The sequence below is a fragment of the Phascolarctos cinereus genome, unplaced genomic scaffold (genome assembly GCF_003287225.1).
Source record: "Phascolarctos cinereus isolate Bilbo 61053 unplaced genomic scaffold, phaCin_HiC Scaffold_5;HRSCAF=322, whole genome shotgun sequence".
In the NCBI taxonomy this organism is placed as follows: Eukaryota; Metazoa; Chordata; class Mammalia; order Diprotodontia; family Phascolarctidae; genus Phascolarctos; species Phascolarctos cinereus.
In genome coordinates this window covers 1,033,014-1,055,628 of record NW_027555958.1, presented here as the reverse complement: position 1 = coordinate 1,055,628, position 22,615 = coordinate 1,033,014, and the positions used below count along the sequence as shown (strand labels likewise).

The 22,615-nt window shown below is 49.6% G+C and overlaps 1 protein-coding gene across 3 annotated transcripts in view; it reads right to left on the bottom strand.

Annotated features, from left to right (window-relative positions):
* ADARB1 (adenosine deaminase RNA specific B1) overlaps positions 1 to 22,615 on the bottom strand; it is a 183,349-nt gene that overhangs the window by 24,145 nt on the left and 136,589 nt on the right. For all 3 annotated transcript variants that reach the window (XM_020973319.2, XM_020973322.2, XM_020973320.2), the window contains exons 5-8: positions 15,710 to 15,824; positions 12,082 to 12,250; positions 9,943 to 10,091; positions 9,347 to 9,515 (exon numbers count right to left, since the gene is read on the bottom strand). In XM_020973319.2, coding sequence (XP_020828978.1) covers positions 9,347 to 9,515; positions 9,943 to 10,091; positions 12,082 to 12,250; positions 15,710 to 15,824 — 602 coding nt within the window. The remainder of the gene's footprint in view (positions 1 to 9,346; positions 9,516 to 9,942; positions 10,092 to 12,081; positions 12,251 to 15,709; positions 15,825 to 22,615) is intronic.

The following is a 22,615-nucleotide window of genomic DNA, read 5'->3' as shown; positions in this document are numbered from 1 at the left end:
ATTCTAGTTGAACATGTGCCTAAGCTGTGTTTTTCTTTGAGGTTTTGCTCGCAGCTGTCGTGGAGTCATTGGCTTCTTCTGGGTCTGCGTCTTGAGTGTCCGTGTCACCGAAACACTTTTTAGCGGGATCCTTTTTTGTGTGCTCATTCTTGTAGTCTCTTTCCTGGCCCCAGACTTTGTGTTAGGGCTGGGCTCCGCACACTTCTGTGGGGTGTCCGGGCTCACCTGCGATGGGGTCAGTGGCGGCACAGGCAGTGCCATCGCCTGTCATGTTGACTTGATGCTCCTGCTGCTACTGCCAGCCATCCTTATCGCCTTTCAGGACATCAGCCCCTAGGTCCTGGGATTTGGAAGCCCTTTTTTGTGTAGTGTTTTTCAAGGCTGCATCGTTTTCACGTGTATCACATTTCTCCTCTAGCACAGAATTCTTTTAAGACTATTTTAGTGGTAGAAGCTCTCCTAGGAAAATGTAGGGACCTCTCCACTAAGCAGTGATTTGTTGTGGAAAGGAATCTGCTGTTTGTAGAGTGGGGGAGGTCTTTTAAGGAGGTGAGGAGACCACTTTGCTTCCTTGCCATCTAAGGGCATCAAAGGCCCAGCCCTTGGGGAGCTGGTATGGGAGCTTTTAGCAGAATTCTCATTTGCACTTTACAGGATGCCTCCCCAGTTCAAACGTAAGCCCCATGAGATAGGGACTCTTTTACCCTTCTTTGTACCCCTCTGTGCTTAGCACAGCGCCTGTAATGAAATGAATTACCTATCATCTGCCTGGAGCTGCCTGAGTGAGGACTGGCCTAGAATACTAGGATCAGTCATTGGCCTGAGCATTTCATTTTTGTGAATCTCCTGATCTTTCAGTGACTTGCTGTCCCTTTCACCTTCCCAACTGCTCTGAAAATCATTGCATGACAACGAAGACGGCCTTCAGTCACACATGATGAGCTTTCCAGCGACGTGTAGACATCCTTCCTGCAGTTCTCTGGCCTCTACCCAAATCCTACTAGAAAAAACTGGTGAATTAATTATAATAACAATAGCTAACATTTATGCAGTGCTTACTATGTGGCTGACACCGAGCTAAGTGCTTTACAATTGTTATTTCATCTGAGTCTCATGACAACCTTGGGAAGTAGGGGCTATTATCATTCCCATTTTATGGATGAGGAAACTGAGGCTAATAGAGGTTAAGGAACATGCCCAGGCTCACACAGCTAGAAAGTGTCTAAGGCCAGACTTGAACTCAAGTCTTCCTGACTCCAGGCTTGGCATTTTATCCACTGGGCCACCAAGCTTCCCCTAGTTAATTTTATCTTCTAAAGAGGAGGAATGAGAAACATTTAGCTCAAGTCACTTCACCCTGTTTGCCTTGGTTTCCTCATCTGTAAAATGAGCTGGAGAAGGAAATGGCAAACTGTATCTTTACCAAGAAAACCCCAAATGGGTTCATAAAGAGTTGGACATGACTGAAAAACAACTGATCAATAACATCTATCTTATAAAGACCTTTTGAGAAGGACATTGATTAAGACAGAAAGCACCCAGAGAACAGAAAGCTGAAAGGCCTTGGGCCCATGAAGACTGGTCCAAGGAGTGTGGATTACTGGGCCTGCAGGGACATGAAAAGTGTCTTTGCATACGTGAGGACCTGTCACCTGTAGAAGGGCCTGAAATGGCTTGGCTTCACCCAGAGGGAAGAACAAGGGGCAGTGGCCGTCACAGATGGGTGGGGCTTGCTTCCTCCCATACTGAAGCCAAACGGATGGCGCTGGGGGGTGCTGGGCCCCGAGGAGGTCTTCTCGTCTGTCAGGCTGTCATAGAAGGCATTCTTGTTCAGGGCCAGGTTGGACTCGTGGCCCCAGAGGGCCCCCATCTCTGAAACTGTGACTTTGTGACTGACAAGTCGAATGCCTTGGGGGGCATGGGAGGGGGGGAGGCTCCATGACCCTCAGGCTTTTCTTTAATCCATAAAATGGACACAGTACTCTGCATCCACCCAACCTGAGGAAGTACTTTGTAGCTCTTAAAGGGCCACAGAAATGTGAGTTGTTAGTTCAGGTGTGCAGTGGATTAAATAATCCATTTAATTCAACTTCTCACTTCTCGGTACTCCATTATTGGCTGTTGGGCATGAGGAGAGGCACACTGAGACATGCCTCCTGTCCCTATACACCGGCAAGATCTGGGAAGTGCTCACAGCTGCTCCTGCCCAGCGTACCCACCTGAAGATGCCAAGCCACCAAGAGACAAGAGGGATGGGGGCTCTCAGGGGAGAGGACCTGGGTTTGAATCCTGACACCAACACCCTGCCTGCTGTGGGACAAGTCCCTGGCCCTCCATGGCCCTTCCAGCTCTGGACCTGGGACCCTGGCACTTCCAGCAGCCCTGAACACACATCTCCAAATCAAACCGTCAAAAACAACTCTCCCAGGTCCTTCTGTGATGTGATCGTGGGACTAGTGGGTGACAAGCAGCACCTGCTCCCCTCTCTACCCCAGGGGTACCTGCCCACATCATCCAATGAAAGCTGACATGAGAAAACACAGGCGGGGGCAGCTAGGTGGTGCAGTAGATAGAGCTCTGGCCTTGGAGTCAGGAGGACTTGAGTTCAAATCTGGACTCAGACACTTGACACTTACTAGCTGTGTGACCCTGGGCAAGTCATTTAACCCATTTGCCTCAACAAAAAGCAAAAAAGAAAGAAAGAAGGAAAGAAAGAAAGAAAGAAAGAAAGAAAGAAAGAAAGAAAGAAAGAAAGAAAGAAAGAAAGAAAGAAAGAAAGAAAGAAAGAAAGAAAGAAAGAAAGAAAGAAAGAGAAAAAGAAAGAGAAAAAGGAAACAGAGGCCACACTCACGTCCCCTGGGCCTTCAACACTGATCTGGGTAATTTCCTAGCAGCCAAGAGACAGGGCCATTTACCATGATTTCATTTTAACGAAGCCCAATGTTTTGCCAGGATTATGCTTTCATCATAATCACTGTTTGATCAGGCACCAGCACTCCTGATCCTCTGCACTCTTGTCCCAGTAACAATTAGATAAGGTGCTAAATCAGAGGGCAGACATTCAAAGCTCAAACCCAAAGTTTTATTACAAACTCTAAACCTCTGGAAAAGCCTGTATGAAACTCTGGCCCCAGTGACTCTTCCCCAGTGACTGTGCTCAGCCTTCTCTTCTCACTTGAAGCCCACCCTAGCCACCTCAATACCCTCCACAGAAAGGTCTGTTCTCTTTTGCTCAGACCTCTGATGAAGAGGTGGCTCTTCTCCTCACCAAGGTCAAACCATCTACTCCCCTTGTTTTCACCCCCTACTTCCTCCTTTAATTATCCCCTCTTCTCTCCCTAATTTTCAGTCTCTCTAGTCACTGGTTCCTTCCCTGATGCCTATGAATGTGCCCAGATTTCACCCATCCTTACACACCCTGCATCCTCTCAGCTATTAGCTACATCCTTCTTCCTTTTCATAGTCAAACTGCTAGACAAGGTTGTCTACACTCATTGACTCCACTTCCTCTTCTTTCACTTATCTCATGGTCTCTCTTGCAATCTGGCCTTCATAGCCTCCACTCTACACAATCTCTCCAACATTACCAAGACTGAGTCTTAATGGCTACATCGAATGGCTTTATCTCTGTCCTCATCCTTCTTGGACCCTTTGTGGTAGCTGATGGCTCTTGACTGGCCCCTCTCCTCCATCGCCTTCTGGAAAGTCTTTCTCCTCAGGGTTTTCATGAAGCTTATTCTCTCTTGATTCTCCCACTGCCAATGGGGCTGCTCCTTCTCAGGAGGACCACCATCCACATCCCGCCAGCTACCTTGGTGTACCTCAAGGCTCTGGGCCTTCTTCTCTCCACATGCTCTCTCTTGGTGATTCCATCTGCCCCATGAATTCAGATATTACCTTTATACAAATGGCTCCCAAGAAGGCATCTCTTGCCCTTAGCTTCCTCCACCTACATCTTCAATTGCCCCCTGGCTGGCTCCTCTCAGATGCCTCATTGGCTCCTGGAACTCAGCACATCTAAAACAAAGCGTATTCTCTTTCCCCATACATATGTCTCTCTTTGGAACTCACGGGCACCATCCTTCTTCCAGGCACCAAGGTTGAAAATCTACAATCACTGTTGATTCTGTTGTCCCCGCCCCCTATATCCAATCAACCCCAAATATGGTAGATTCTCACACCTGTCCCCTTCACTCTGCTTACTTGGCCACTGCCTTAGTTCAGGAGGTCTGTTGAAATAGCCCAATAATTGTTCTTCCTGCACTCATTACTCCTCTGTCCAGCCTATCCTTCCCCAAACTGATATTTCTAAAGAACAGGTCTGTGACTCTACATTGCCTCCAGGATTAAACACCAATGCTTCTATTTGGTATTTAAAACCCAGGTGGATCCAGGCTGGGTTGACACCACTGGTCCCACACTCCTCACCTATTTGCTTTTCCCTGTCTTGCCTCCAGGCAAAGAAAGATGGAATCACAGGGAGCTGAGAACAGGTTTAGCATTTGACAGAGCCTCTCCTGCCATTTTTGTGGCAAGGCCAGAAATACGGGCCAGAAAATGCCACAGTGTTGGTGCTTTCAGAATCAGCTAAATGGCTGGACCCAAAGCCTAGTCATTTGTGGATTGACATCCCCAGGAGAATCTTCCATGGAGGGCCTCTCTGGAGGGAGGCCTGGCGCCAGTGCTGGACACCACAATTTAGAAAGGCCATGGAGAAGCTGGTGTGCTCAGAGGAAGGCAGCCAGAACAGTGAAGGGACTCAGTCAATCAACCAGCAAGTATTTGTTAGGAGCCTGCAGGCCATGGGAGGACACACCTTCAGAATTCTGATCCCCAGGCTCTGGTTTGACTTCTCCATTTAGAGGTTTGGTTTGGGTGGCTTCAGTGAACTTGGGGAGCTTACGAGGGGTTTCTTTGGGGGCCAGGCTAGTTCTCCCACAATCGAATCTCAATTGAGAAGCTATATAACAAATAACAGCAGGTCTGTTCACTGGGAAATTGGCATTCCTTCTGTTCCAGAAAGGATCTGGGCAGAAATGCAAATGAGAGCCAGAGTCCTTCCCATTTCTCCTGCCCCTCTGGAAAATATGGTGGGTGTGCTGACTGGACAACTGGCCAGTTGGACTTTGGAATGTAGGGGAGGCTGAAGGGAGCAAACCAACCCTCAGCCAACTCCACAGGCAGAGCTTGGGTTGTTCCCTTCCCCCCCTTTCCGAAAGGAAAATAAGGTTATTTCTGGCCTGAGGCCTAGACATCCCAGCACAAAAGACAAGACAGGAACAAGGCCCAGAAGCCCAGAAAAGAAAGGCTGAAAATGTGCTGGCTCTGTTGGCCTCATTTGTTAGAAAAGAGTAATGGGTTCATCCACTGCCTTTGAGGGACAAGTCCCCTGGGCCCTTCCTCCCCAAGGCTCCCGCACCATGGCCGACTGTCAGTCCACCTTCCAGCTCCCACCCTCAGAACCAGCCCCTCAATGCTATACCTCAAACCCACCAGCCCCAGTGATGCACACCAACATGACGGCAACATGGTTACTGAATCTTCTCCATGAAATGGAGAAAACATGAAACAAACCCAGGCTCCCAGCAATTCCCAGCCAAGAAAATTCGGGACCTGGCCATGACACAAAACACAGCCAGCCAGGGCCACAGGGAAGGGGCCCCAGCACCTCAGGTCTAAGCTTCAACTGCGATTCCAATCACTCGCTCACACCAGAGTCTGCCAGACTTCCGGGAGCTTCAGTGACGGGCACCAAGAGGGAAGGAGAGTCCTTGGCATTTGGGGAGCAGGTTGTGGCCTGTGCTGGTTCAGATGCCAGCCAGGGAGAATGGGATGAAAACATGCTTGGGAGGCCCTGGAAAGGGGCAGCTAGCTTACCCATTCCTGCAGTCACGAAGTAATTACCTGAATAATTCCTTACGTGAAGAAGACACCAGCCAGATTTGTGAAGGAGAAACTAAGGGAGCCAGAGATTCCCCCTGCCCTTCCATGGGGATCTCAGTGGGGATGGGGGAGGGCAAGGTTTACAACACCAGAGTGACCACCCAGAGCTGCCTGAGAAGGAGGCTAAAGGAGCAGCGGCTGTCCTCCAAGGAAAAAACAAATCACTGGCTTTTTGAAGTGAAAGTTTCCTCAAAAAAGAGAGAAAGGGGCTCCTCCAATTCTTCCCAAATAGAATTTTCCACCTTTTAAAGGTAGAAATGAAGAAACAAGTTTCAAACTTTCAAAGGAAGATTATTTAAAATCATTCTCTATAGATAGAAATGATAACATACTGATGCCCCTCTCACATAAATAAATGGGTCAGTCATCTACAGGATAAATTTTAGATTTTGATGGGAAAACCAGAGGAAAAACTCCAAACACGGCACTCAGATAAATCTAAATTCATCGTGAGACATTGGCCTCATACCCCTGAGGAGGTCCACCCTCCTATCCCAGCTCTGCCCCGTGGCTGTATCAACTTCCTCAGGCCTCAGTTTTCTCACCCGTAAAGTGGGGATGATAGCATTCAGATTACCTATGTCACAGATGAGATCATGGTCGCCCCAAAGGTGGCAGGGGCGCTAATGTTTATGAGACATTCCGTAAACTGTGAAGTGTAGCCATCAGAGAAGGCAGGCTCCATCGGGGATCGCATCCACACGGATCCTGAGTGGGAGAGGGTGTAGATGGAGGACGAGGCGGCTCCTTTTGCTAATGTGCTTTTAGCCAAATGGACCTGAGACCCAGATGGGGCCAGGAGGGGGCTCTGAGGTAACTCTCACAGATGCAGATCGATCCCTGACACTGACCTGCACCCCAAGGCTCTGACAAGGGAATTCTACGTGGGGTGGTCCTCTTCTGGGCACGCCATCCTGGAAGCTTACAAACAAACTACAGCCGAGAGCCATCCTCTCCCGAGCCTGAGGCGCAGCCGTGCTCCCCACAACGCAACGCTGGGAACGCTGAATCAGCTTCTGAAAAGCCACGCCCCCTTCCCAGATCCCCTCCCCGGAGAGCTGGGAGCGCCTAGGATACCATTAAGCCCAAACACCCTTATTTTACAGGCAGGGAATCTGAGCCCCAAGAGGTGGGGCGGTCTGCTCAGGGAGAGTCACTCAGGGGCAAAGGACTGAGCACTGATGCGATGAGTGTGGACGGCTCCGGGAGAGTCACACTGAGCACATCCCAAAGCTGCCAACTCCTTACTTTCTAACCAACCAGCTTCTGCTCAGGTAAACAAAATCTTTTGATGGCATACTTCAGGGGAAGTACCCTGGCCCCCTGTGCGGTGGGGGAGGAATGGCTTTCTAGAAGTATAAAATGGCAGACAATGGGCCACCTCTGACCCTGACCACTTCTGCAAAAACCAGGGCATGTTCCCCAGTTGTCGGCTTCATGACTCTTCAGGCTGGGGCGGGGATAGGCGTCCCTTTAGGGTCCCCTGCCGTGCTCCCAGATGTCACCGGCCCTGAATGCTGCTACTAACAAGCACCATCCGCCGAGCTGCTGGAACTCCCTAACGGGAAGCGCTGAGGCTGCTCAAGGGAGGAGGGAAGGGCTCAGCCTGTCCCCAGCCCCTACCTCCACCATGTGGAGGGAAGAATGCATTGCGCTTCTCTTCCCTACCGTAGATGAAAGGGGCAGAAGGAACCGGGAGCTGAAGAATTCCAAGACGGAGGAAGAGTTAAATGTGGAGAGAAGAGGAGACAAAGGAAACCCGGACGGACCAAAGTCATAGCCATAGGGCAAAGGCACAGAGCTCGCACTGTGTGAACACAAGCTCCCCTCCCTTCGCCCAGAGAAGAGAGTCGGGCATGATCTTAGCCCAGGCAACGAGGCCGAGGGGCGGAAGGGTCTGCTGAGCAGTCAATGGAGACGGCCTCTAACCAAGTATGCAGATGCGCAGAATGGCGCAGGAAAGCGTTTTTAAGCACCTACTATATACTACACATCGGATACACAGAGAAAAGTGAGACCGAGATCTGGGTTGGAAGGTGTAGGAACAGGACAAAAAATAAGTCCGGGAGGAGGTTCGGAAGGCAATGTTTGGAGTTTCTAAGAAGACAGCAGTGGCGGCTACTCTGGATGGCTCCGCAAGGAAGGGGCTGCTGGGGTGCGAACAGTGGGAGGGATCAGCGGCGCCGAGGCTGGAGAGAGAAGATATCTAGGGGTGTGTAGAGAGCGGGCAGGGTCCAGGGGCTTGGGTAGGCTGGTCAGCCTGGGATAAGCTGGAAGGGCTAAGAACAAAGTTCTGGAGATGCAGAGGGCGGCAAACATCCTTGTGGGAGGGGACGAGAGGGGAGCTATCTCACGAAGAGGAGAAATGACCAAGGAGACCTAGAGAGAGCCAGGAGGACGGGAGGGTGCCCCGGGGGACCTGAAGGAAGAAACACCCTGGCTCTCAAGAAAGGGAAGACAATGGATTGTGCAGGCTCAGGCCACAAATATGGCTTCCCTTTGGGGCAAACTTTGAGGCGACATTTGAGGAAGATGTCATCACAAAGAGTTGTAAGAGTTAATTAACACCTAATCTTTGCTCTCCGTCTGTGCCTCTGACACTGTCTCCTCTCTCTCTCTCTCTCTCTCTCTCTCTCTCTCTCTCTCTCTCTCTCTCTCTCTCTCTCTCTCTCTCTCTCTCTCCCTCCCTCTCTCCTCTCTCTCTCTTTCTCTCTCTCTCTCTGTCTCTCCATCTCTGTCTCTGTCTCTCTCTCTTTGTCTCTCTCTCTCTCCCCTGTCTCTGTCTGTCTCACCTGTCTCTCTCTGTCTTTTATTCCTATTTCAACGTGAACTAGGGGTGTGTGCATAGGAAGCCAGCCCATGGGGTAACAACTACCCAGAGGGCAGCCAGGGCAGAAATACCATGAAATCTCATCTATCCAGAATCAGCTGTTAATGACCGGATGTGTTAAGAAGAGGCTTCTTCCCCCAGTCCTCCTGGATATCAATTTTCCAAATGTCTCAGTAAATGAGGCATAAAATGTACAAATCTAAGTGCTAACTGCACGTAGCCATTGTCCTCTCTGAACAGAAAGAGGGAACAGCTTATTAGCAGTTTTCTGGGACCATTGAGGTATTCCCAGGGCCATGAGGCCATTCCCTAAATGTTTCTGCTCATGAAAAAGGCGAGCTGCCCTAAGATGCACAATGTGGCTATTATTCTTGTGTAGACGGGGATGGCTTTGGGGATGGGGCCACATGCACCTAGCCCAGGACAGAGTGGAAGAAATGGATGCCTGACATCGTCAGGTTCTCCTGGGCCTGTGACCCCATCCCGGTGGGCCCAGGCAGGGGGTGAGCCCTCTAGCACCCGGGGTTCCAGTTCTTTTCCAGTTAAGGCAATGGGGAGGACAGCCTGTCTCACCTGGCAATCTTGTCACTGCAGGACATAGTGAGCAGCCGCTCACCCTGTAGCACCCCATCCCAGGTCTGGATGGTTGTTGTTGACCTCACAGGAATGGTCCCCTCCCCAGACTCGATCTTGGTCCGGAGCTGTCCTCTTGCTTTCCTGTTTGGATGTCTATCTGCCTGATCTAAAAGAGACAAAGGCAGAAGTGAGGCCAGCCTTCTAGGAAAGGAGACCCACCCGCCTTACTGCAGAGACACACCCAGATATGGTCAGGGGGAGAGTCTGCAAGGAAGCACGCTGAGCATTTCAGTCTGTCCCTCTCTGGTCAAAAAGGTAAGGCATTCCCTCGATTCAGTGTTTCTTTTGGAAATATCAAGGACCTTTCAGTCCACCATCCTCCCTTGGGCCCTGAGACTGTCCCCAACAACTCATTTATTTGTATGTACACCAGCCCACAGGAACAAGCTTTAGAAAGGGATGCCTCCCTTGAAGTGGTGTTTGTTTTGTCTAATGGGTGGTCTTTATTAAATTGATTTAAACCATTATTGGCTGTCAGGGCCTTCATGGCCTAGCTCTAGCAGCTCTGTATACCCCTAAAGGGAGTCACCTACCATCTTGTGCCGCCTCGTGGGGTGAGAAGATCCTGGCGTCTCCACACGGAGAGGTGCTGATATAGAGATGAAACTGGACGGTCTCCTTCAGCTTGAAGCCTCCGCGCTGGGATTTCATGAAAATGGATCTCTGCTGGTCCTCTCTCGTACTGAAACAGAGCAGAGCTGAAGTCAAGGGAAAGCTGCGGCCAATGGCCGATGGACCACACTGGGCCTTCAGGGGCTGCAGAGAGTCCTCTGTGGGGTAAGATTGGCAGCTTACTTGAGTTCACACCTGGCCAGGCCTTCTGATAAAGTCACACTCCCACTGACCATTTGCTAGTGACCATATCCTCCCAATGTGAGGAACTCTTCCTTCTTAGTTTTTCTTTAGGACTAGAGCACCAAACTACATTTATTTTTAAATTATATTAGCATGTTTTGAATTAACAAGCATTTATTTCCTCTCTCTCTCTCTCTCCTCTCCCTTCCCCATTGAAGAGACCAAACCAACCCCTTGTAACAAATATTCATAGTCCAGCAAAACCCACAACAGCTGGGTCCAATGGCATACTTTGTATCTGTAGCTCCGTCTGCACCCTGAGTCCATCCCTCCTTCGAGGGAGGTCAGGAATGGGCTTTATCATGATTCCTTGCAATTGTGTTTGCTCGTTATGCTAAGCAGGGTTCTGAAGTCCTTCCAGGTGGTTTGTCTGTACAACACTGCTATTATTGCACAAACCATTGTTCTGGTTCTGCCCAGCTCACTCGCATCAGTTCACATGAGTTGTCCCAGGCTTCTCTAAGACCTTCCTTTCATCATCTCACATGGCACCATACACACAAGCACCATGCTTTATGAAGCCATTCCCTAGCTGCTGAGCGCTCCCTTGGTGGCCAGCACCAAAAAAGAGCTTCTATTTCTGTCCCTGTACACACGGCTCCTTTTCCTCCTTCTTTAATCTCTTCGGGGCCATAGGCCTAGTCATATCACTGGGTCAAAGGTTTGTATAGTTTATTAATTCTTTGACCATGCCTCCCAGTTGCTTTCCAGAATGGCCGGACCAATCCAGAGGTTCACCAGCAGAATATGTGCCTGTTTTTCCACAGCCCCGCTAGCATTTGTCCTTTTCTTTTCTTGCCAACTTTGCTGCTCTTATGGTGTGAGGTGGAACCTCAGAGTTCCTTTAATTTGCATTTCTCTAATTATTAGTGATTTGGATCATTTTTCACATGACTATTGACAGCTTGGGTTTCTTCCTTTGAAAACTACCCATTCATATCCTTTGACCATTTATCAGTTGGAGAACAGCTCTTATTCTTATAAATTTGATTCAATTCTGTCTGTGTCTTGGATATGAAGCTTTTATCACAGAATCTTGCTGCAAATGTTTTTTCTGTTTTTGTAATAGTTTTGTTTGTGCAATTTTTTAAAAAAATTTTATGAAATCAAAATTGTCCATTTTGTCTTCTGTGATCTTCTCTCTACCCTGTCTGGTCATGAATTGTTCCCCTATCCATAGATCTAAAAAGCAATGTCTTCCTTGCTCCTCTAATTGTTCATGATGCCAACCTTTATGTCTAAGTCATGTGCCCATTTGGAGCTCGTCTTGCTATATGGCATGAGATGCTGGTCTATGCCTAGTCTCTACCAGATGCTTTCTGGTTTTCTCAGCATTTTTGGTTACATGGTGAGTTCTTAGACCAGAAATGGGTTCTTTGGGTTCATCATTTGCTTCTGTCTGTCCTCTGTCTAATCTTTTCCACTGATTTCTGAAACTAACTCTCTATTCTGTAACTAGCACTAAACTGTTTTGATGACAGAAGCTAAATTTAAACAATTGTCACAGAAGTACAACTGGTTGGACACTGACGTGATGGACTGTTTCTGGATGCAGTAACTGGACTGAAGGTGGTCGTTTCCATGAATGCACAAGGTCTCCTAAGGTGGCCTCTGTACATCTACGCTGCAGAAAACAGAAGAATGTGGCCTGTGACGTTAGGACCGCATCCCCTTCTCCTGTCCACTTCTGCTGCTGCCTTTGGTCAGTCCCGTCTGCTCCCCTGGTTTTAATCACTGTCGCTATCCTGAGCTACTCTGGGGGCAGGGAATGACCTCCCTAAGGTCAAGTGTCCCAAGCTCTAGTGGCCTGAACTTACCTCAAGAAAAGTTCAAGCTGCGTGTAAAGGAACCGAATCAGGGATCGCCGAGATACGATTTCTGCGTGACAGTCATTCAGGGCCAGGCCACGGTCACTCATGTACTCCCCATTGATACATTTGGTTCCTGTGGAGACACTTATCACCTGTGCATCTTTGACGTCCGTGCCTGGGAACCAAAGATGTTTCCCGTTAGTCCATGATCACGCCCTGGATGTCTACACGTCTGGAGGCTCCATGCCCATTCTCTGATGACTGGCTGACTCTAGGGGGCAACCTGAATCTTAGAGAGTCAACCCACAAGGCAAGCTACAGCTGTTGGGACTGGATCAGGCTCCAATGAGAGATACACTTTGGTTTTACAAAACCACTCACTGATTCAGGACGAGGCCCACTGAGCCCCAGAATGGCAAATGCCAGGGGTGGGTTTCACAGAAAAGAATGGCTCACAGTACTCAGAGGAACTCTTTGGGGAGCACAGGAATGGTTTCTGCTGGGATGCACGGAGCACCCTTCTCTGTACATGGAGTGAACCATCATTAAGACCAGTCACGTCACTTGGAGGCTCCCATCGGTTTTGTGATTTGTTTGTCTCTGTTCTAGACAAGGACCATGACATCAGGGAGGTGATGCCATGCCTTGCAAATGAATTGGATTTAAGTGAGGAAGGCTGTGCAGAGTCACCAGCCTCACTCTCTCCTCCAGAGCCATCCAGGTCCAGTGGCCAGATATGGATCAGGACGACTGGAGATGGCCCCGGATGCAGTGGGGGACCTTGGCCTTTTCAAGCTAAGGTCTTTCCCATGTCCCAGTTGGACTGAGGCAGCACCCCTTTGGTGATTAAGGCTAGGTAAGAAATGAGGCAGAGAATGACCTCTTTTACCTAGTCAAAAAAAATCAGTCTGGGAGGGGAAGAGCCTCACGGTTTCTGGCCAATTGCTATTTACATTCTGAGCCATCAGGGCCCAAATACCAAGCGGAGCTTGGCCTGGAAAGGTGGCAAATGGGTAGGGTGCTGAGTCTGGAGTCAGAAAGACTCATCTTCCTGAGTTCAAATCTGACATCAGACACTTCCTAGCCATGTGACCCTGGGTAAGTCACTTCACCCTGTTTGCCTCAGTTTCCTCATCTGTAAAATGAGCTGGAGAAGGAAATGGTAAACCCATCTAGCATCTCTGCCAAGAAAACCCCAAATGGGGTCATGAAGAGTTGGCTAGGCTTGGTGACTCCTCTCACAGTCAAATACTAGTATGTTAAGTGAGGTTATGAAGTCAGAACACAGTCAGCCACAAAGAAAACCATGGAAGAAATCATTTAAAAGCATCTCCCCTGCCAGTCAATTTTGTCATCAGTAAATTATACTGAGTCGAAATACAGGACAACTGAACTTCCAGAGACATGAATTCCTTTTTAAAGTCAAGTCATACCCTCTGAGAATTTAAATCAATCCCTCAACCTTATTCTCTCAGCTCTAACCCTTTGAAAAACAAAACTAGGGTCATTTCCAGTGAAGCCCATGGCCTCTAGGTCCTGCAAGGGCAGACTTCTGGACAATGACCCCTGTGAAGAACTCCCCACCTAGACCTCCGTGCACAGAAGCTACACACCAGGACACGGAGAACCCAGACTCCTAAGGAAATCCAGCCCTCCCAGAACCATGAGAGTAAGTCGCTGAAGTTTCCCTGAGCTTGGGTGGCCAATGGAGAGCTCCATGTAGTGAAAGGGATGATGGAAATCCTTTGGCCAATTCCCTAATCTATGGCTTGAGGAATTCTGGGGAAAGTTGAATAGCATGTGATAAATGCACATATAGAGAAGTCAGCCTTTGTTCTTTATCCTCCTCAATAAGAAAAGTAATCCTTTTACAAAAGAAGCAGCCATAGATGAAAATGAAAATGCACCCATATTCAAAGATGTATTCTCACATTCTCTCTTTCTCTCCATCTCTCTCTCTCTCTCTGTCTCCCCTCTCCTTATGCCTCTCTGTCACTGTCTCTCCTCTCTCTCTCTCTCTCTCTCTCTCTCTCTCTCTCTCTCTCTCTCTCTCTCTCTCTCTCTCTCTCTCCTTTCTCTCTCTCCCTCTTTCTCCCTCTCTCCTTTTTCTCTCCCTCTCTCTTCTCCCTCCCTCCTTCTCTTCCTTCCCTCCCTCTCACTCTTCCCTCACTGTCTCCTCCTTCCCTCTCTCCTCTATCCCCCTCTCTCTCCTCTCCCTATGTCTCTCTCTCACTGTCTCTCCTCTCTCTCTCCCTCTCTCCTTTCTCTCTCCCTCTCCTTTCTTCTCTCCCTCTCTCCTTTCTCTCTCCCTCTCTCCTTTCTCTCTCCCTCTCTCTCTCTCTCCTTTCTCTCTCTCTCTCTCCCTCTCTCTCCCTCCTCTCTCCTTATGTCTCTCTGTCACTGTCTCTCCTCTCTCTCTCTCCCTCTCTCCTTTCTCCCTCTCTCCTTTTTCTCTCCCTCTCTCTTCTCCCTCCCTCCTTCTCTTCCTTCCCTCCCTCTCACTCTTCCCTCACTGTCTCCTCCTTCCCTCTCTCCTCTATCCCCCTCTCTCTCCTCTCCCTATGTCTCTTCTCACTGTCTCTCCTCTCTCTCTCCCTCTCTCCTTTCTCTCTCCCTCTCCTTTCTCTCTCCCTCTCTCCTTTATCTCTCCCTCTCTCCTTTCTCTCTCCCTCTCTCTCCCTCTCTCCTTTCTCTCTCCCTCTCTCTCCTTTCTCTCTCCCTCTCTCTCCTTTCTCTCTCCTTCTCTCTCTCTCCTTTCTCTCTCTCTCCCCTCTTCTTGTGTCTCTCTGTCACTCTCTCTCTCTCCCTCTTTTCTCTCTCTCACTCTCTCCTTTCTCTCTTCTTTTTCTCTCCCTCCTCTTTCCCTCTCTCTCCCTCTCTCCTTTCTCACTCTCTCTTCCTCTCTCTTCTCCCTCCCTCCCTCTCTTCCTTCCCTCCCTCTCACTCTTCCCTCACTGTCTCCTCCTTCCCTCTCTCTCCTTATATCTCTCTGTCTCTCCTTTCTCGTTCCTCCCTCCTTCTCTCTTTCCGCCCCCTTACCTCACTCCCCCCAGAGTCTTTTAGAGTCAGTCTGGTCTTCTCACCAGACTTTTGCCCTCCATGGCCTAGAAGGACTCTTGGGGTACAAGGAGGAGGGAGTACCTTTGGAAAAGCAAAGAGCAGGCACAAGGGTGGTTCAGCAGGAAGGCTGAGCATGAGGGGCTCTGCCTCTTACTAGGTGAGCCTCTGGGAGGCTCAGTTTCTTCGTCTATGAAATGGGGCCAATTGTGCTTGCATCCATACCTCCCAAGCTTGTAGAGGTGAAATCACTTGGCACTCCGTGGAACCACCAATAAACAGAGGCCACGCTTGTTTTCCGACATTGCTAAAGATGGGGCAGGCAGCACGTGGCCCCCGCAGTCGGTGGGAAGGTTTTTCTTTTGGGGGTAGACAATGAGTCCCACTTTCAAGATCCAATGAAGCTCCTCCCCCTTCCCCACTCCTCACACCCTTACCTCACTGAAAAGAAAAGGCTCCAGTGTTTACCAGACGAATACTTTCTCCCCTCACTCGCCCTCGCGCCCCTTTCCAGCCCCCACCCAGGCCACCAGACAAGAGGGTGTGAGCTCCTCCACCGGGCCATTGACGTGCCTACCTGTCGTCATGACAACGCCAGAAAGCACTTTTCGCCGAGCATGGGGGGATGTGAAGTTGTCTGTCAAATCACTGAACTTCTCCACGATCAGGCGGGCCACGGAATCGGCGAGAACCTGGGGACCACAGAAGACATGGTGAGGTGCTGGGAACATCTCTGCCCTCCGCCAGCAAAGGGGGGGGCGGGGGAGGGACGGACTGTGGCCCACACATGCCTGGGCAGGCCACTCTCAGGCGATGGGCTTCTCATTGTCCTGGGACAACAGCACCGCTAACCCTAACCCAGCCGTCCAGCAGCGATACTCACCCCAAGGGCGGCACGATCGTACTTAGAACACGGTGAGAAAACACCGCTTAAGACAACTATCCGAAAACATTCATTTTCCTGAGGAAATCTATCAGTGACGTCCGGACCTTCTGTCTTCACTCCCTACAGAACGTTTCCTTCAAAACAGCTGAGACCTGTAGAACTCCCACTGAAGGGCCCTGCGTTCTGGAGCACACTCCGCCAGGCCAGCTATTGACCCGGCCCACGCTGGAAGAGTCCCTGACGGAGCCGGGTAAAAACCCAGTGATAACAGGAAACAGTCTGGGGGCCACACGGTTCTCTTGGACCCAGAGAGGAGAATCACATCAATGAAAAAGAGCATTTTTAGATTCAAAAAAGGCTGTTTTGTAAAGAACTACTGAGAGGGTACAGTGGAGAGAGCTAGCTGGTAGAGTCAGGAAGATCTGAATTCAAATCCAGCCTCAGACAAGTACGAGCTGTGTGACCCTGGGCAAGTCACTTCACCCTGTTGGACTTAGTTTCCTTACCATTAAAATGGAGATAACAACAGCACTTGCCTTGCTGGGCTGTGAAGGTCAAATGAGATAATATTGCAAAGTGCTTAGCACAATGTCTTGCGCATGGTAAGTGCTATAAAATGCTTGTTTTCTTCCTTCAATCAAGGAATGGCCAACTGGGAAATGTGACTTTTATCCAATCTACTCTACATAAATCTGTGAAAGCTGGTCAAATCAGAAATACTAACAAAAGTGAAAGGGATAATAAGAATAAAGAATGTTGAAAACTAAAAATAAAGAAAAAAGAAAGACAAAAGAAAAAAAGAAAAATGAAAAAATAATCAAGAATAAAGAAATGAGAAAATAAATCCATCTGGCTGCAAATTTACTTTCTCTGTATATAATTACATGCATGAGTAGAAATAGTTTTTCCTTCTTAGTCCAGACCTATGATTTCATTGGTATGGGGAACTCCTTGTGGGGGTGGGGGGAAGCCCATGTACTAATGCAGCTCAGAAATGCATCCAACTCTGAATGTTACAGCTTGGCCTGGGTGCCCAAGAGGGTGAAGCTCCAGACTTCTAGGCCATGAAGGCTGGCCTTCTCATCTCTATGGCCCAGCTCCTCTACCACAGTGGACTTTTTAAATAAAAGAAAAATGCCTTGATGGCAGCAAGAAAAGGAAACTGTATCAGTGTAGAAACAAAGCCATCTGTGTGGAAAAACTGCAGAGTGGGAGCACTTTCTGAGGGAGATGTCTCAGTCAGGTTATAAATCAAGTGGACTCCAAATGCTTCTCAGCTCATCATTCTCCAAAGGCTGAAAGAATGTTCTGGTGGTCCCCCATCTGTCTGATTAGGAGTGGAATTGCTTGAGTGGTTGGAAGGTGGAGGTGGACTTGTGTGGCTCTGCCCCCTGCCACTGGCCAGCTATGGCCAGGGCTATGTGTCTGGTGGGCTCAGCCAGATCTCAGAGATTGGCTTCCAAGAGAGCTTCCTTTGGGGCATGCCCAAGGCAGGCAGTCCCCTGAACCAAGCAGGAGCGCTGGCAGCACCAGCTCTGTGTCCTCTGGAGGTAAACTTTACAGATCGTGAGCTATTCCAAATTTCAATGATTTAAAACCTTACTTTACCATGAGGTTGGCCTTGATCATTGAAGGGCCCAATACTGATGAAGGGATCCAGGAGGGAGGACTCACTGTCCTAATCACACATCACCAGATGGCAGGGGCATCTTTATCCTCAGTCATCAGGCATTGAGAATGTCCCTGATTTCAGAGAGATATTTCAGCCAATCAAATCCTTGCTCTTACCATTAAAAAAGGTATCTGAATATGGCTTTAAGCTGCTAACACTTAAGACCCCTAATGCTGTGTAGGTGGGACAAGATGAGCTCCAAGGTCTTCCTCAGGGACTGTGATTCTCTCCTCCAGTGACCTCATTCTGGAGTTCCTCCTTGACCATGGTCCTCTGCACTTTGGAATAATGGTGAGCTTGAAACCTTATGCCAGCTCTGTGGCTTCCATGCCAGCTCTCTGGGGGATGTCTTAACCTTGGGTAGCCTCTAGCCTCACAGGGCTGGACAACATTTTTGTGATCAGGTCAGTCTGTGTATGTGTACACTGTGAGGACTGGGATCAAGGCAGGGGAAGGGTGGACTCAAAGACTGACTGTTACTTGTGGAAGGATGTTGATAAGAATCATAGTCTCTGAGGAAACCCTCAGAGCTCGTATTGTCCAACCTACAGAGAATAGGAATCCTCTCAACAGGTCTGGTGGATAGACACTTCCTGAAAGGGCCTACTTCACTGCTGTGGCAGTCCCTTCCACAGCAGGAGAGCACTAATTGTTAGGAAGTGTAGATTACATAGAGAATCTCCCTATCACTCAGACCACGATTTCTGTTTCAATCTTTTGGGCCAAGAAGAAAGAGTTTGCTCTTTCTTCCAAGTGACAACCTTTCAAATCCTTGAAGGGAGCTAGCACGTGTTCCTCCCCATCCCTACCCTGCCCTCTACCCAACCAAAGTTTCCCCCCCTGCAGGATAAACTTTCCCATTCCTGCAGCCTTGTTGGCCATCCCTCCATCTTTTGGTGACCTGCCCCTGAGGCTCTCTCGGCCTCCCTAAAGGGGCCTTACCTGAAACAACACAATCCTGCAAATGGGCTCTGAGCAGGGCTGAGACCAGGGAGATGAAGACCTCCCTGAGCCCAGACACCATTCCTCTCTTAAGGCAGGATAAGACAGCTCTGTTTCCTGGCACCTGGCTGCAGGTAAATAATAATAAGGGCTTGCTGCTTGCCTGCCTGCCTGCTGTCCGGTCACAGAAAGGATTCATACTGAGGGAGGAAGCTTGCAGCCCATGACCACCTCCAGAGCTTTGTCACACAAGCCAAGGCACATCACCACCATCTCGAACTTGGGAAACTGCCAAGGGCAGTAGGTTGGAGACTTACAGCTCTTTGTGAAAGAGCTGGAAAACACAAAAGCCGTCAAGGGAGCCCAGAGGGCAGAGGGATCAATTATCTGTACAGTGGTTGGAGAGAATATAATAAGGAAAGTGAAAAAAAGCAAACAGGGAAATGGCCGATGGAAAAAAGGGGAATGGGAGATGCGCCATTAAAGGACAGCCTTGGGCTTGTACACAAGGGAACCAGGTAGCCCGGAATGAAAACTAGCGTGGCGCTCGAGGCCGCGCGAGCCTCCGCAGGCTGAAGTCAAACTTCAGGTGGAGACGCAGGCACAGCATTCGAGCTGCCCCAGAGTCTTCTCAGAAAAGACACCGTGCGGCTCTGTCGCTGCTGCTTGGCTCAACCGTAAGGAATCGGCTTCGGCATCCGACACATCAGCAGACAGTCTTCGCAGGGCAGCCACAAAAAAACTCCGACAGGGTGGGGTCCGTACTGTGTCAGTGCGCTGGAGCAGACCAGCCCCCACCCGGCAGCTCCTGAGCTTAGCGAAGCACCTGGGACCCAGCTCTGGGCTCCAGACATTCTCCCTGGACATCGTCCCCAGGCCTGGAACACTCTCCCTCCTCTGCTCCGACTACTGACCTCCCGGCTTCCTTCAAGTCCCACCTAAAATCCCACATTCTCCGGGAAGCCTTCCCCAACCCCTCTCAATTCCGGGGCCTTCCCTCCGTTCGTTATTTCCTGCTTATCCTCTAGGGGCAGCGAGGGGGTGCGGTGGATAAAGCTCTGGGCTTGAAATTGGAAAGACTCAGCTTCGTGAGTTCAAATCTGGCTTCATACACCAGTTGTGTGACCCTGGGCAAGTCACTTAACTCTGCCTCAGTTCCTCATCTGTAAAATGAGCTGGAGAAGGAAGGGGCAAACCTCTCCAGTATCTTTGCCAAGAAAACCCCAAAAGGGTCATGGACAGTCAGATATGACTGAATAACAATTTATCCTCCATAGAGCTTGCTTTGTAGATATTTGTTTGCATTGCTATAATCTAATTATCCATTAGATTGTCAGCTCCTGTAGGGCAGGGAGTGCCTTTTGCCTCTGTTTGCATCCCCACCACTTAGCACAGGGCTTGGCACATAGTAGGTGCTTAATAAATGTTTATGGATTGATTGATTTAACCCTAGGCGAGCCACTCAGATAATGACCAGGGTAAACCACTTTAAATTAAATTAACCCTTGTGGGCTTCAAGCACAGGGACCTGAATGGACACAGAAGATGCTTACTACATAGTTGCTGAATTTGAAATACTGGCTGGTGATTTCTAAGCAAACGTGCACTTAGGAGATATTGGCTGATTTTGCATCTCCCCCCGAAACCTGTCTGAATCTCGGTATGGATTCCTAGCACAAGGTCAGTGTGAGGGCTCACCTCCTATCTGGAAATGCCAGGTCAGAAGCAGGGGTCCCTGACAAAAACACCTGACTCTTCCTGAGCCACTCCTGGGATAGCAGGGAAGAGTGGCAGATGGGTCTCAGAAGTGGCAGCAGCTACCTCAGGGAGTCCTAGGCATTGTCTGGCAGCACCAGGGAGTGCAGTGTTGGCCAGGAAACTGCCCAGAAGGAATCAGCACTTATATAGGGCCTACCATGCGCTAGGCACTGCCTCTCGGCAATGACCAAGCTTGGCCCGAAGGAGAGCTGGGATGAGAACCCCTCTGTCTCTCTTTGCAGAGGTGGGGAACTCTGGGAGTGGAAGACAGCTTGGACTTAGCCAGATGTTGGCATGTTCATCGTTCTCTTTTCTCCTTCTGGTTCTAGCTCTCTGAGTGGGAGGGAGAGGCAGAGTGGCCCCAAACATGGAGCCCCAGGATATCCAGCAGGAACTGGATGGAAGGTCTCCATTATCTTTACTGCTTCCCCATCATGAAAGTGTGTGTAGGCACTTTATGTCTGCTTGAAACCTAGATTGATGGCTGGCTACATGGTCAGGCCCTCGGTCAGGCCCTCCCTCAGCCCTCCCCAGGGCCCTGGGCCATGAAGCAGCCACAGGAGTGACAGGGGAGAAAGGCTTTCTGCCCACTGGCTCAGGAGGCCCAGGACAAGGGTCTTTTCTGCTCAAGTCTCTGCTCCCTTAGAGTGTAAGGCCATTCACTTCAACAGAGAGCTTGGGCAGGGTGTTCCTGCTCTTCTAGCTTTCTGAGTTCTTCTGGAGAACCAGAAAACCACAACTATTTGTTGAATGCTACTGGAGACAATGAGCATTTCCTATCCCAGCCAAGCCTGAAGCAGCAGCAGCAGGGGCTGTCAGACACAGGGCCATACCCCACAACCCTACTGCTCTCTCTTTCTGGTGGCTGTCTCTCCAGAATGGGACCTGAGCCTTCCTGAAGAAAAGCTGAGGAAAGGCACCAGCTGGGTCATAGGCAGCTGATACCTAAGGATGCTCTCTTCCTCTTTTGATAGCATTGTTCTGTTGAGGCAAAGCCAGAGCAGAGCAAGCCAGAGAACATCTCCAGCTCCAGCTGCCCTCAAGAATTCAGGGGCTCAAAGGGTCCTTGTTCTAGAGCTAGAAGGGACCCAGAGGTCATGGGGCCAGTTCGTCATTTTACTGAGGAGGAAGCTGAAGCCAGAGATGTGACGTCTCACTCAAGAGCCACAGGATTCAAACTCGAGCCTTCCTGACCCCATGTCTAGCGGGCCACTTAGTATATCACACAGCCTCAAAAACTATCGCTTTGGCAAAGTGCAAGCCTGCCAAAAGACTGACAGAGAGCTTCAGCCACCATGGCCAAAGAAACCCCCAAGGAAGGAAGCGATCTTTGTTTTACCTGAACATTATTTGCCTCCTTTGGGTGTTAATTGACATTGCAATGACATTTTGGGGGTCACCTTTGGCAAAATGACATAACTTCCACCCCTTTCACTGGGGATTATTGGCCAATTCTGGAAATGGTTTCACAGAAGCCATTCCAACGAGCCCAGTGGCAGCTCAGAGTTTAATTTTTCCAATAGAAATTGTGCTGCCTCACCAGCCAACCTTGAGCTTCACAGAGAAGACATCTTATCAGAAAACCAGAACAGAGATTTTGACAAGAGGCCAAAAAAAAAAAAAGGAAATGATTAGGCAGCCAGCTCCTCTATGTGAAACATCACATTCCCATCAGACCAGAAGGACCTGCGATGGCCTAGAGAAGAATGGACACTGAGAATGGAGATGACAGGGGACCAAAATGCAGATGGGGCCTGCCCTTTGGGTTCTGCATGAAACCCTGAAGCCCCCCTCCCAGCCCCCCCCACTTTCCCCCTCTCCTTCCCTGAGGCACCAGTTCAAAGTTCAGCCCAGCGTCTGAAAAAGTGGGAGGCTATGGGCAGGTCATGGGATTACTTTTGGCCTCACATTGCTCACCTATAAAATGAGGGGGGTCATTCCTTCCTGCATAGGGAGGGCAGCAAAGTCACCCTCATCTCCAGGGCTGGCATGAGCAGGGCAAGCAGGGAGATGCTCCTTGGGGTAGAGGGGGGAGAGGGCACCCTGGGGTCTGGGAAGACAAGGAGGAAGAGGAAAGGATGCGGGGAACAGCAGGGGTGTTCCAGAGGGATCTTCAGTGCTCCCACCTGCTCACAGGTCCCTGCTTTGGAGGGACAGCTCTCTCAACGACACGGCTTTCCTATCAGAAGTAATAATGCTTATGGAAAAGGAAAAGGAGAATTGAT